The sequence below is a fragment of the Cloeon dipterum genome, chromosome 4, assembly GCF_949628265.1.
Source record: "Cloeon dipterum chromosome 4, ieCloDipt1.1, whole genome shotgun sequence".
In the NCBI taxonomy this organism is placed as follows: Eukaryota; Metazoa; Arthropoda; class Insecta; order Ephemeroptera; family Baetidae; genus Cloeon; species Cloeon dipterum.
In genome coordinates, this window is record NC_088789.1 from 23,231,095 (window position 1) to 23,244,725 (window position 13,631).

Sequence of the window (13,631 nt, forward strand, 5' to 3'; positions counted from 1 at the left end):
ACTTTACTGACGGTCTTAGATAGTTTTAAAAAGTGGATTGATATATGTAAATAAATATATAAAAAAATGAAACTTTTTGCAACAATAAGCAGTTGGTTGAGCATTATATGAATAGTTTAAATCAATTTGTTAAAAAATGATCAATAATTAAAAAAGACGTCCTTTCCTTCTGTTAAAAATAAAAATTTTTGCAATTTTTTCAAATTTAAATACATAAGTTGTAAAGTTTTGGCCTTGACGAGTACATCAATGGCAAGTACATCCTGGCTCTTTTGATACTTATATAACAATGATTGCGATAAAGCAGCGCGTCCTGGTTCCGGTAAAATTACGCAACTTTCTACAAACGCCCAAATTTTCCAAATTTTCATTGTCGAATTGTTCGTTACCCTTTTCTTGCAACGAAGAAAATCGCGTTTGGTTGTTGAAAGTTTGATCCTCTCTGAAGAATTCCACGTTCGATAATTTAATTAATATAATAAGAAATTAAGTTTAGTGCATTCTTTATTTCGCGCCAGATTTATACATTAGCGTCATCTGTTGCAGAAAATATAACCAATGCAGGTAGCAAACGCGCGCGACAAAGCCGCGTGAGCCTTGCCGCCGGTCTCGCGCCAGCCGCTAGCGCGCTAGCAAGTTGCGCCATATTTGTTGGTACAGGCACAATTCCTGCTCTTAGCGTGTCACGATTCTGGAATTCGGCTGGATTTATGGTTTGATTTTACTCGCAAGATCACCTAAATCGAACCAGACATGGGCTCGAGCTATAAATTGGACAAAGATGCATTTGCACGGCGTCTTAAACGTCTCTACGACATGTGGAAGGTAAAAATCACATCGTAAACAAAGTTTTTCTTCCGCCGGAAACATCGTTATTATGGACTAACTGACGAAAAATGATCTCGTTCTCTTATCCAGGAGCCAGACGAGAAGTGTGAGGGAGGCTTCAAAAACATGGACAGCTTTGCTGTGCTGGTAGGCAACACCGAAGACGTAGTTTATTGCAAGTCGTCGGCTCTGCAGGTGGGTTCGGTCGCTGTTTGAAACAACAAACCACCCTCGTAACTTAAAAATTTCATGAATAGATCTGGCTCTTTGGCTACGAGCTGGCAGATTGCGTGATGTTGTTCGCGGAGAACGAGGTGCACTTTTTGGCATCTAAGAAGAAGATTGAGTTTCTCAGCCAGATTGCAGCTGTCAAGAACGAAGAGGGGATGCCGACATTCAAATTCCACCCTAGAGATAAAGTATTATTGTACAATACCATACTGAATTCTTTAATATATCAAGACGATTTCAGTCTGACGAGGACAAAGCCAACTTTAAAACCCTTATCAACATAATGAAGGGGAGCAAGCAAGGAAAGACAGTTGGAATGTTCGTAAAGGACAAAGACATGTTCAATGACAGTTTCATCAAAGGTTTCAAAAACTCCATGAAGAGCGAAGACTTTGCTATCGTAATTTAATTTGTGATAATTTGAGAACAATGGCCTAAATATTTATTTCGACAGCTGGACGTGTCGACCACCATTTCTTACATTATGGGGCCAAAAGATGAGTCTGAGTTGAACACGACCAGAAAAGCCTGTCAGGTCTCGTGTGACCTCTACAACAAATACCTGAAGGATCAGATCATGGATATCATTGACTCAGAAAAAGTAAAATTTAAGGAGGAATCTGATCATGTGTGTAATTTAAAATTAAATTGCAGAAAGTGCGTCATTCAAAACTGTCAGAAAGCACCGAGGCTGCCATGTCAGACAAAAAATACATCAGTGGATATGACGTGAACTACCTTGATATGTGCTACCCTCCAATCATCCAATCAGGAGGGAACTACGCCTTGAAATTCAGTGCTGAAAGGTAATCATCTTAAGAGTAATTTATGCATAATTGTTGCTAAAATTTTTCTTTATAGTGACAAAAATACTCTTCACTTTGGAGCAATCATTTGTTCACTGGGAGCCAAGTATCGGCACTACTGCTCAAACATCACGAGAACGCTGCTGGTGAACCCGTCTGATGAAATGAAGGTAAATTTCAAACTTAAGCTGTGGTTTTTTGACAATTGACAAACGTCAAAATTAACTGTTGGGACATTCAAGATCATCTTTAAAAATGCGGTTTGGCTCTAATAGTGCATGCACTGTTTCATGTTACTCTGAAAGACAAACCAGCTTTTTAGATTTTCTTAATTGTGCGCTTTCAAAATTGGTAGACCCCCGTCTGAATAAATTGCTTATTCCACATCCTTTGAATTTGCTGTTAATCTCGTGTTTACAATTAGGACCTCTACGAAATCGTCATTGATTTGCAAGAAGAGGTGCTGAAACACCTAACGCATGGCGCTAAGCTAAGCGAAGTGTACGAGGCAGGAGTAAAATTCATCAAGGAGAAAAAGCCGCAAATGCTTGACAAATTCACCAAAAATTTTGGGTTAGTAAATTAAATGTTCCAATTATCTGTAAATTGGTGTGCAATAGCAAAAGTGGCAAATACGTAGCCGTGTAAAGTAATTAATTTATTCTGATATTTCGCGTTACATAATAATTTATTCAGACATCGTCTTGTCCAAGTCACCGAAGTGACTCAATTTCGTAATCATCAGAGACCGGAACTTCTTGCAGTGTGTTTAAAATCGCGGCTAAATGTCGGAATTGCTGCTTTTGGCGTTAGGCACAGCTCACTCTGTTGGCTTCAAATGCGAAATCAACGCACATTTAATATGATATTAACGTAATTGATTATTTGTTGATTTTTATAGAAAAATTAACTGACATCCTCCAAACAAAATTCCAACCTGACTGCAGGTTGTAACAAATGTAATAGAATAATAATTATTTAAATTAGTATTAAAATTTACTGGCATAATCAGATAGGATTTGCTGAAACCTTTTTAATTTTCTTTTTTATTATATTTTTTTTAAATTAAAATTAAAATTTCATTTATAGATTTGCTATGGGCCTTGAGTTCCGTGATTCTGCTCTGATAATCGGGCCAAAGTCGACTGGGTATGCCAAGAAAAATATGGTCTTCAATGTGAACATGGGAATCCAGGACATCAGCAACCCGAAAGGCGCAGACAAGACTGACAAAACGCACGCCATCTTCGTTGGAGACACAGTCGTGGTCAATGAAGTATGTATTGTGGTGTTCTTGCTGAAAACATGACTAAAATTTGAATCCCATTGCAGAGCGGTCCGGCGACGGTTTACACAAACATCAAAAAGAAGATCAAGCACATTGGCATTTTCATCAAAGAAGACGACGAGGATGAAGAAGAGGAATCGGACAAGGAGGACAAAACCGCCGAGGCGCAGAAAGAGTTGCTCGGAAGGGGGAAGAGAACGACTGTTTTGGACAACAAGTTGCGCTTGGAGTCGTCCTCTGAGGAAAAGAGAAAGCAGCACCAGAAGGAGCTGGCTGCCGCCCTTAACGAAAACGCTCGCCAACGTCTAGCAGAACAGGGCAGCGGCCAACAGGTGGAGAAGGTCCGCAAGTCCACTGTGTCGTACAAAAATTCGTCGCAAATGCCTCAGGAGAATGAAGTTAAAGAACTGAAGATCTATGTCGGTAAGGATAAGATTTAAGTTTAATTATTCGTTAGTAAACTACTTAATTGCTCTCACTCTTAATTGGCAATGGCCAGGGGAAAAAAATTGCACCTTTCTAAACATGAGATTCCTGTTGCAGATCGAAAGTACGAAACTGTGTTGCTGCCCATTTTTGGTCTCTCAGTACCGTTCCACATCTCCACCATTAAGAATATTTCGCAGAGCGTTGAAGGAGATTACACATATTTGAGGTTTGCAAGTCTCAAAATATTAAAACATATCTGAATATTGGAAATTTCACAGAATCAACTTCTTCCACCCTGGAGCCACTGTCGGCCGAAATGAAGGAGGTGTTTATTCTCAGCCTGATGCCACTTTCGTGAAAGAAATGTAAGTTTCTTAAAAAGGGTGGAAAATTAAAAAGTTAGATACACTTGCTTGACCTTACTATGAAACAATTCGCTTGGTTTTTTCCAAGGTTATGGCAACGTTCGTAATTCTTTATATGAAATATTGTAAGAAATTTATCATATTATTGTACACATTGTTTCAACGTTGTTCATTTTTTAGGTCCTACCGCAGCACAAACGTCAAAGAGCAGGGAGAAATTTCCGCTCCAAGCTCAAACCTGAGCACTGCATTCAGACTCATCAAGGAAGTGCAGAAGAAGTTCAAGAACCGAGAAGCAGAGGAGCGAGAAAAAGAGGATTTGGTGAAGCAGGACACCCTCCTCATCAGTACTAACAAGGGCAACCCGAAATTAAAGGACCTCTACATCCGGCCCAACATTGTCAGCAAACGAATTACTGGTAACTAATAATTGCAATATATTTAGAGTTCCCTTTTTAATATGGATTTCAGGCGTGTTGGAGGCTCACACTAACGGTTTCCGGTATACATCAGTGCGCGGAGACAAAGTGGACATTTTGTACAACAACATAAAGCACGCCCTCTTCCAGCCGTGCGATAACGAAATGATTATTTTGCTGCACTTCCACTTGAAGGTCAGTAAATCACTAAGAAAAATCCTGATTAAACTTAATTGCAAAAAAAAGATAAAAACCTGAGTAAATGACAAAATTGAGTGACAAACCAGTATTTCTCCTTTCATGTTTGTCAATTCTCACCTTTTTTTTATTCAGTTTTAATTAGTATTTCTCATCAAACGAACTCTGTTCCACAGCATGCGATTATGTTTGGTAAGAAGAAGCACATCGACGTGCAGTTCTACACCGAAGTAGGAGAGATCACCACCGACTTGGGCAAGCACCAGCACATGCATGACAGAGACGATTTGGCTGGCGAGCAAGCTGAGCGAGAGCTGCGCCACAAGCTCAAGTCTGCTTTCAAGAGCTTCTGCGACAAGGTGGACGCGCTGACCAAACAGGAGGTCGACTTTGACACTCCCTACAGAGACCTTGGCTTCCCAGGTGCTCCGTTCAGAAGTACAGTGTTGCTGCAACCCACCAGCGGCTGTCTGGTTAACCTCACTGAATGGGTAAGTTTCAACTGCTTACTAAAAACTAAAATAAATAAAAACTTATTAAAAAAATTGCCAAAAGCTTTAAACTCAACTTTCTTATTATTTTAGTCTTTAGTCAATATTAAAAATGCCCTTTCTATTACTTTCTAGCCGCCATTTGTGATCACCCTGGAAGATGTGGAGCTGGTACACTTTGAGCGAGTTCAATTCCATCTCAAGAACTTTGACATGGTGTTCGTCTTCAAGGACTACAGGCGCCGCGTTGTTATGGTCAACGCCATCCCGATGAACATGCTGGACCACGTCAAGGAGTGGCTCAAGTAAGTAGACTTACAAATTTTTCTCTTTCACTCTGGTACTAATTTGTATTCTCTTTCAGTTCTTGCGATATTAGGTACACTGAGGGTATCCAGTCGCTCAACTGGACCAAAATCATGAAGACCATTGTCGATGATTCTGAGAACTTCTTTGAGTCAGGCGGCTGGAGCTTCCTGGACCCCGAATCTGGCTCTGACGGTGAAGATGAGTCGGCCGAAGATGAAGAGGATGAAGTTTATAAGGTGAGACATTAGTTTGAATCAAATGAGGAATATAGTTCATAAATTTTACGTTTTTCAGCCAAGTGGTGAAGAGTCTGTCGAAGAATCTGACAGCGACAGTGACTACTCTGAGTATTCTGAAGATTCTGACTCTGGCGAAGAAGGTACGCTTTACTTTTAAAATTTTGTACGATTTAGAAAGATTACCTACCAGTACACTACCTGTGTATATCGTCCTGGTCCCGGCAAAATTGCGCCCTTTTAATTAGTTGATCAACATAAACTCTCAAGTCAATCAATTGGCATAAATAAGAAAAGTCGTTTATTATGAAATTAAACATTTGAACTGAATTTTCAGAGTTGGGCAGCTCTGAGGAGTCTGGCAAAGATTGGTCTGATTTGGAGGCTGAAGCTGCCGCCGCTGATAAAGAGGATGATGAGGTTAGTTTGTGCCACTTTCCATTCCCCCTAAGATATTGAACAAATAATCAATTCCTCAGGACGGATTCAGCACAAAGAAGAGCCACAAGCCCAGCGGCAATAGCAATAGCAAGCACGGAAGCAGTAAGAATCACAGCAGCAGCAGCAAACACAAAAGCCCTGATAAGAAGAAGCACAGCAGTTCTTCGAGGGACCACAGCCCCAAGAAGAGCCACAGGGACAAACACAGGTAAGATCCACTCGCTGGTTCTTTTTTTACTGGTGCTGATTGAATTGATTTTGTGTTGCAGCCCCAAGAAATCATCACATGACAAGAGTAGGGACAAGAGGTCGGGCTCGTCGAGCTTGAAACGCAGCAACAGCAGCAGCCACAACAGCAAGGACAGCAAGAGGTCCAGGAAATGAACACTTAGTGCATTTAATTTTCACTGTAGAGCATTCCGTCATCTTCCCAACATTGATTCAACTCTCAATTGTACGCGTAAGATCTTGGATTGTGTTGGAATCAACAAAATTTGTAAGTAGGCCATACTTTTCTACTCCAGTCAGTAGTCCCTCTCTCCGTATTTTCTTTTAAGTTTTACTATTGTTACCGAATAAATCAGTGCTCTTTAAATTTATTTTTCTGGTTTTATCTAATTTTAATAACACAGCCTATAGACTACAGCTAGCAAGGAAACCTACCTGATTTTAAGAGCAATTATTTCTTTGCATCAAATGTGTACACTTTTTTGGTCATTGTTTGAAACTTTTCTATCTAACACTACTTTTGAGTAACTGAGGTCACAAAATATATTAGATTAGTTTAAAAGATCGCAAATTCAATTAGTATTTTCCCTTTTACAAGACAAACTAAATTATTGTTATTTAAATATTTCATATTCTTTTTTTGTATTTTCCTAAAGAATATTATAAAATAAAATTTGTCAAAATGTGAAATATGGCCTAAATCACTTGAAATGAAATTTCAAACTATTTAAATCCCATTGTGAGCCAATAGACTATACATGAAGTTAAAAAACTATTCAATGTCTTTAACAAGGAGAGCAAATTTAATCATCATTGTAGAAACAGATTTCAATTTTTAAAATATCAACATGTAACTCTCCAAAATGCTAGACAAATTTTTATAAGACTTTTAACTTCAAGAAAGGCTTCACGTCTGATGCAGAAAAATTGCTTTAAAATTCGGTTAATATGTAGGGTTTCCTAGTAAGTGCTAAAATATGTCAGATTCAAACATTATGGAGTCAGATTCAAACATTCCTGTTGGATGAACATTTTTATTAAATAAGAATTTGCGAGCCAACAAGTCCACCGATTACTCCAGCAAAGCATTGTTTTGAGCTAAAGAAAGTGGTCGCTGCCGACCGCGGGCACTGGTCTCTCCTGCAAATGGAGCCTCCCCTCCACGGCACCCACGAGTCGTTGTGCAGTTTTGGATTTCCGGCTGGGTCGTCGACCGTATTTAGCTGAAAGCAGACTTTTTTGAATAAGGTTTCTTTTAAATTTCCTACAAAACGCACTTGAGGGGTGATCTGAGAACGATAGGTATCCAGTTTAGCTTGCAAAATTATTGCAATATCCTGTTCTTCACTGAACAAATTCTCCTGCTCGCAAGGATCGAGGTGCAAATTGAAAAGGCAAGGGCCGTCGACCAGGTTGCATTTTGATCGGACATCATTTCTGTCGCACTGGATTGTGTTTTCTCGTCGGATTTCGCTGACGTGTGCTTTGTTGTTGACGGGGAGTGATGGGAATTTGGTTTTTAAGTCTTTGGCGACGTCGGATTTGGCCAAATCTGCCATGCTGTACGTATACAATTCGTTGCGGTAGTCTCCAAAATGGTCCTCATAACTTCCTTTCAAGTATGAACCTGAGGAATTTAATTAGTTATTTACGTGTTTTGAAATTTAAATAATTCAAATTTACCGTTTAGATATTTCCAATTTTTATATCTGATGCCAGAGAGTCCCAGTCTTTCATCAATATTCAGCAGAATCTCAGAGCGGAGGTCGTATTGCGAAGCGTTTTCATCGTCGTTGGCTATGCTTGTTAGTTGGCTTTTACCGTCCATACCGCTAAGATCAGTCAAATCTCCACCTTAAATTAAGAAATAGATGAGATTAAAGGAAATTTTAAAAAGTTATAAATATCCGATCAATCAAATTTTTAATAAAAAGTTCGTCAATTTGGTAGTACGCACATTTGGTTTTCAGAGCAAAAAGAAAAATATAACATATTTAGGGTGTTTTTCAGGGTTGTGGATTTCCTGAAAATTCCGGTTTTTAATATATATCTAATTCAAACAATCGAAAGATAAATTGAAATTCTGTGTTGAAAATTCGTAGATTTTTAAAAAGAATTATTATGGCAATTGAAACTTTTGAGTTATGGAAATTATGCAGGTTTTGCGGTACTACCACAACTGTAAATTTAAATCCGCAACCACACTGCAATCAATATTGTTAAACTACATCTGCGGTTTTGCGTTTTTTCCTGCTAAACGCGCCTGAATATGCAGGTTGGAAATATCATTAGTTTTAAAATCGTTTAGAAAGAAAAAAAAAACGGAAAAATATAGTTTCTGAAAAATCGCACGTAGATGGTCACATTATTTTTTTTTGCTCCCGAATATTTGCTGTTAAGATTTGTGCAACTCTACTAAATCGACAGCAGTGATTGAATTAATTCAAGGGGAACTCCCGTCGTTAGTGTGTGGATTTTCCAAGAGTTAAAATTACGTATGTTATTCTTTAATTGTTTCCTTAAATTACTCCTCAAGCTTATTGTCACTTGTCACTCATTATATTTATATAGAATGATATTAAATTCATTTTTCCTTCGTTGACACATTGCTGTTTCTGAGTCATTTAGGGAAATTTATGTGAAACATTTTTCCATTTACGTAGGAGATGGAAAATTACTTTGATTAAAAATCGAGCTTCTCTGTTAAAATGGGATTTTAGCCACGTAATGCTTACCTGCTGCTTCATACAGAGTTGGCAACCAGTCTGTTACATGGAAGAGGGACGTTAAAGATCCTACCAATGGAAACGGTTTTTTTAAAATTCATAAATTTTTCCCAAACTGAAAAAGAATTACCATATTCCTGTCCGTGAATTTGTGCGTTCCAAACGGCAGCGACGGTGCGTATGCCTCCCTCGTACATCGTGAATTTCAGCTGAATTAGACGAAACAAATTATTTATTATTGTTTAGTCGGCCTTATTACAACAACGGCATAAAAAAAGAAAGAAAGCAAAAGGCAAACGTACTCCACGCAGCGGATAATTAGAGCCGTCGTTGGCATACAAGCCTCTTGTTTGCGCTCCATTATCGCTCGTAACCACAATCAGGGTGTTGTCCAGCAGGTCATTCTTGGCCAATGCCTTGACCACGCGCCCCACCGACTTGTCCAGATTCCAAACCATCGCTTTAAGACGAATTTTAATATCGAAATTCGGTTTGAAAAATTAAATTGGTACCAGCGTACTTGCGTCTGTTCTCGTCTTTGATGTACGAGAACCGTTTGATGTCGTCCTCAGGGTACTCGTGATCCGTGCCAGGGTTACCAGTGTGGACGGCCAGGTGCGACAGGAGCAAAAACATGGGGTTTTCGTTTTCAGCAGCGGCTTCGATCAGTCGTTCCGTCTCCTCGGTGAGAAGGTCCGTCATGTAGCGACCTTTCAGGTGTTTCTGCTGCTGCGTTCCACGCCAAAAGTCGTGACCACTCATATTCTGAAATACACATATAAAATATTTATTCAGCTTCAAAAGTGGGCTGCTTATAAGTTGCATTATCTAGTTTATTCGTTAAAAATGAGTTCAATATTTATGTTCCTTTAATTAAATTGGAAGAAGATGGGTACAAGTACAAGTTCCTTAATAAAACAAATTTTGAATTAAAAGACGGAGAAAATAATATGTGGATACTATTCGCAAATTTACAGATCGGACTTTTAAAATAAAAATTGGTCCCCATCTGGTGTTTTATACTAAAAAAAACGAAAATAACTATTTTTACCAGTTCAGGGCCACTAAATAAATAAATTTGTAATATAGCTATAAAAATATCATATTTAGCAGTTAAAAATGTATTACAAATTTATAAATTTGTGGAATGCACAATTTCCAGTTTCTCACTCTGGCGTTCATGTGGTGGTCGTAGTAGCCGACGAACCCGTTCATGTAGCCGAAGTGCGTGTCGAAGCCTCTGGCGAGCGGCGTGAACTTCCAGTCGTAGTAGCCAAGGTGCCACTTGCCCACCAGGTGCGTCTGGTAGCCCAGGTCTTTGAGGTACTCGGGCAGGGTTTTATGGTCTAATGGCAACGCTCGCGGCTCCGACGGGGACAGTGGGTAACCTTGCATGCCTTTGAGGAAAAGAAACACCCGTGCGTGTGCAATTAGAGCAAGAAACGCGAACGCTTTAATTAATTGTGCTCAATGTCAGATTTTTCGCAAATTATAATTACGACACTTTATTGCACACCTAGAGCAATAGCTTATTTATGTGAGATACTCTGCTATTCATTTTTATTGGAAAATAAAATGCTTTTGAAGCATTCAATTTTTTTAAGTAATTAATTTTGGGCGAAAATCATTTTGAGACTCTAAATTAATTAAGTATTGTAAATTGTTCATCGTTCATGTGAAAAATACAGGGTTTAGGAATAAATTTTGGAGGTTGAAAATGGTTAAAAATTGTCATGCGAGAAATCATAAATTTGAAGTTGAGTTTTAGGATCAAATAGGCAATTTTTAGATAGTATATTTCAAGCTGACATTGTCGGTCACAGAGTATTTAATGCAAATATTGCTTAGCTTGTATTTTTTGAGAAATAATAATTTTTTGAAAATTACGAAAATTTAGCTAACGATTGGAATGTGCTTTATTGGTGACATTTTTGTTCTTAAATTTTTAGCTTTCAAGCAACTTTAGTTTTTTTGAGCCTATTCTAGAAAAAAATGTCATGAAGGGTCAAAGATGAAATTTAAATTCTCAATATGGCCAAGATTTTTTGCCTATCAAATTATTAACAGCTAGTAAAAATTTAAGTCCACATTTTTGGCCAACAATTGCTGCTTGGTCAAGTTAAATAGTTGTTTTTCATGAGAACCGAGTCTTAATTTTTTTTATTAATTTTTTAGCATTTTTCAAATAAATTTGTTCAAATAAAAATTTTTTTGATTAACATAATATTATTTTTTTTAATTTAAATTGAGATGACCATTAGCTAAGACTTATACTTATACTCAAGAGAGATGTAACGAAGACACAATTTTTTTATTTGGTTCATTTTGCAGCAAAATTCGCATTTAATCCTTTTAAGTCACCTCATAAAATGAAATAAGCAGGATCAACCCAAAGATAAGCTGCAGACTACTTTTTACTTTAGGAAGCTATAATAAGAGGCTGAATAAGCCCTTTAAAAGAGTGATCATAATGCAACGGCAACGTTATCTCGTCATTAATCTTTCGTCTTTCTCAAAACATTTGTCGCAATGAAAGAAAGATCTGTAGCTTTATCCCACTGCCAACTTATAAGACGCAAAAAGGCGATGAACAATATCGCCTCCTCGTGCAGAAAAAAGATTTTCGCTCATGCTGCAGCTTTATTAAAACAAAACTGTAACCTTTGAAAGTCACGATTTAGCAAGAAGTATTAGCTCACAATATTTATTTTGCAACTCGATCGCTTCTCTGTTGTAATGAGTGTAAACGTTGGCTAATGTACTCAGCGAAAACAGGGTATTTAAAATTTGTCATCAATCTTTGGAAAGGTTTCCCCTCGCAAACCTGTTCTAATTGGGTATTTTCCTGTGAGGAGCGCCGCTCTGGACGGCGTGCACGTTGGCTGGGCATAATAGTGGCTCAAAATCCTGCCGCTGTAAGCCAGAGTGTCGATGTTGGGCGTCTGCAAATCCGAGTTTCCAGTGAAGCCGACGTCGTTCCAGCCCTGTCAACCGAACGAGATAATTGTTCAGCATTATTTCCTCGAGGACGATAAATCTTTCCGCGCATGAATAACCAAAGTAAGCGGAAAACAGGATCTTGATGGTATGCGTGTAATCGCATTCTAATGGCATTAAACGTGTGTACAGTTTTTTAAAGTGTTCAACGCACACCCCACAGCTGTTTTTTTTGTGATCGTAAAAATCACACACATAACAGTTCCAGTTGAGTAACTCGCAATAATTCCGGTTAGTATTGTGGAAGTAAGTGGAACAAGTGTGAATTAATTTTAACATAAATTTATTTTTTAAGATTATATTAACAAGTTCCGACAGGTCTGACCTGATATTATTTGAAAGGCATTTATAGTACTTTAATTCATATTATATTCAAGAAAACACTGCTGCTAGCGAACTATTTTGATCAAATTTAAGTTTTTTATATGCTTTTGGAACAGAAAAAAACAACATATTATGACATATTTTACTGAAAACTTCTAACGAGGTTGCTTCGATTCAACATAAATAATAAAAAAAAACTCTGGAATCGACGTGGATAAAATCTTGTAATTCATTTTCCTCTCAAGAACAATAATAACAATTGGAATATTTTTTAATATTTTTGTACATCTGATGAAAAAAATTACATAGATCGATCCTTCTTAAAAAAATTGTTCAATGCGCAAAGACCACATAATTTTGTGAATTGGCCTGAAAACGTGGCATATTTTGCACATAATTAGACGGGGCACTTCATATTTTGTATTTTAATTATCAAAAAACTTTTTTTGCGTTATTGTAGATGATAATTGATTTAAAAAAAATCATATTTTGATTATCCAATAAAAATTATCCATGATTTTAAAAAAAGGCCAATACACCCGGCGGACAACCCCACAAAACATCCGAGTTTCTTAAAAAAAACGATTGATAAAGGGGGAAAATAAAATTATGAGCATTGTTGATAACTTAAGAATTTGGTCAAATTGTTAGTTTTTTTATATTTATTCTACAATTTATTCAAATGAAGCCCTTTCCACTATTAAAATTCAAATTTTGCCATTTTTCAATTTGACCATATATTTTCTTGGTAGATTTTGATTTTTCTCTTTGAGATCTATAAAACGGTGCATGACAATTTTTGATGTTGTGAAATAAAATTAAGATTTTAAGTAGTAAAACAGTCCTCACTCAATTTGCTTTAAAAGGTTTGTTCAAAATGTGCGGTTTTTGCAAACACCTTTAAAAAGCATTTTCAATATTTTAAAATAAAAACAAATGCGTCATGTTTAAAGATTTTCAGTAAATATCCTCAATTTCATAATTTTAATAAAAATCATCTGTATTGAAAACAAACAAAAAAGGGTCTTACCAGGTCATCTGCCAAAATGAAGACAATGTGAGGTCTGTTTGGGGCGCAGCGAGCCGAGAGAAGGCTGCACGCGAGCACCAGCACCACCAACAACGGGCCCGACGACATGACTAATAAAATTTGCGGCTGTGAAAGGTGTGCGTCTGCAAGCCAGGGAGCGTAAGATGCGCTTGAAATCGCGGGGGGCGAGGGGAGCTGCCAAGGTGACCAAAAGTGGGATTGTATGTATCTTTCTTTCCTCTTCGGTAATTCCTGTTCCTTGATTTACGACACTCGCGAAAGAGA

At 37.7% G+C, this 13,631-nt stretch overlaps 2 protein-coding genes across 2 annotated transcripts; one reads left to right on the forward strand and one right to left on the reverse strand.

Moving 5' to 3' along the window:
- The first annotated feature begins 563 nt into the window (after positions 1–563).
- Positions 564–6,640, forward strand: dre4 (SPT16 homolog, facilitates chromatin remodeling subunit dre4). The gene is made up of 21 exons (XM_065488118.1): positions 564–825; positions 919–1,023; positions 1,086–1,247; positions 1,301–1,459; positions 1,514–1,660; positions 1,714–1,865; positions 1,921–2,035; positions 2,290–2,438; positions 2,955–3,141; positions 3,198–3,576; positions 3,697–3,808; positions 3,861–3,947; positions 4,128–4,366; positions 4,419–4,561; positions 4,741–5,055; positions 5,191–5,360; positions 5,420–5,600; positions 5,659–5,743; positions 5,938–6,020; positions 6,080–6,249; positions 6,311–6,640. Exons 1-21 carry the CDS (start codon positions 754–756, stop codon positions 6,423–6,425), a joined length of 3,327 nt encoding a protein of 1,108 aa, XP_065344190.1. The 5' UTR covers positions 564–753; the 3' UTR covers positions 6,426–6,640.
- Positions 6,641–7,289: 649 nt separating this feature from the next.
- LOC135942146 (arylsulfatase B-like) lies at positions 7,290–13,631 on the reverse strand. Its single transcript, XM_065488119.1, has 10 exons — positions 13,347–13,631; positions 11,820–11,979; positions 10,166–10,392; positions 9,508–9,760; positions 9,298–9,455; positions 9,126–9,204; positions 9,005–9,064; positions 7,953–8,123; positions 7,547–7,896; positions 7,290–7,492 (listed from the first exon to the last, which is right to left on the reverse strand). Exons 1-10 carry the CDS (start codon positions 13,452–13,454, stop codon positions 7,307–7,309), a joined length of 1,752 nt encoding a protein of 583 aa, XP_065344191.1. The 5' UTR covers positions 13,455–13,631; the 3' UTR covers positions 7,290–7,306.

Excerpts from the sequence above, each read along its gene's own strand:
- dre4 (XM_065488118.1), top strand. The coding sequence starts at position 754 with ATGGGCTCGAGCTATAAATTGGACAAAGATGCATTTGCACGGCGTCTT. Across the intron at positions 2,036-2,289 it reads ACCCGTCTGATGAAATGAAG|GACCTCTACGAAATCGTCAT; the intron begins GTAAATTTCAAA and ends GTTTACAATTAG. Across the intron at positions 5,601-5,658 it reads AAGAGGATGAAGTTTATAAG|CCAAGTGGTGAAGAGTCTGT; the intron begins GTGAGACATTAG and ends TACGTTTTTCAG.
- LOC135942146 (XM_065488119.1), bottom strand. The coding sequence starts at position 13,454 with ATGTCGTCGGGCCCGTTGTTGGTGGTGCTGGTGCTCGCGTGCAGCCTT. Across the intron at positions 9,456-9,507 it reads GAACAGACGCAAGTACGCTG|CGATGGTTTGGAATCTGGAC; the intron begins GTACCAATTTAA and ends TTCGTCTTAAAG. Across the intron at positions 8,124-9,004 it reads AACTCTGTATGAAGCAGCAG|GTGGAGATTTGACTGATCTT; the intron begins GTAAGCATTACG and ends TCTTAATTTAAG.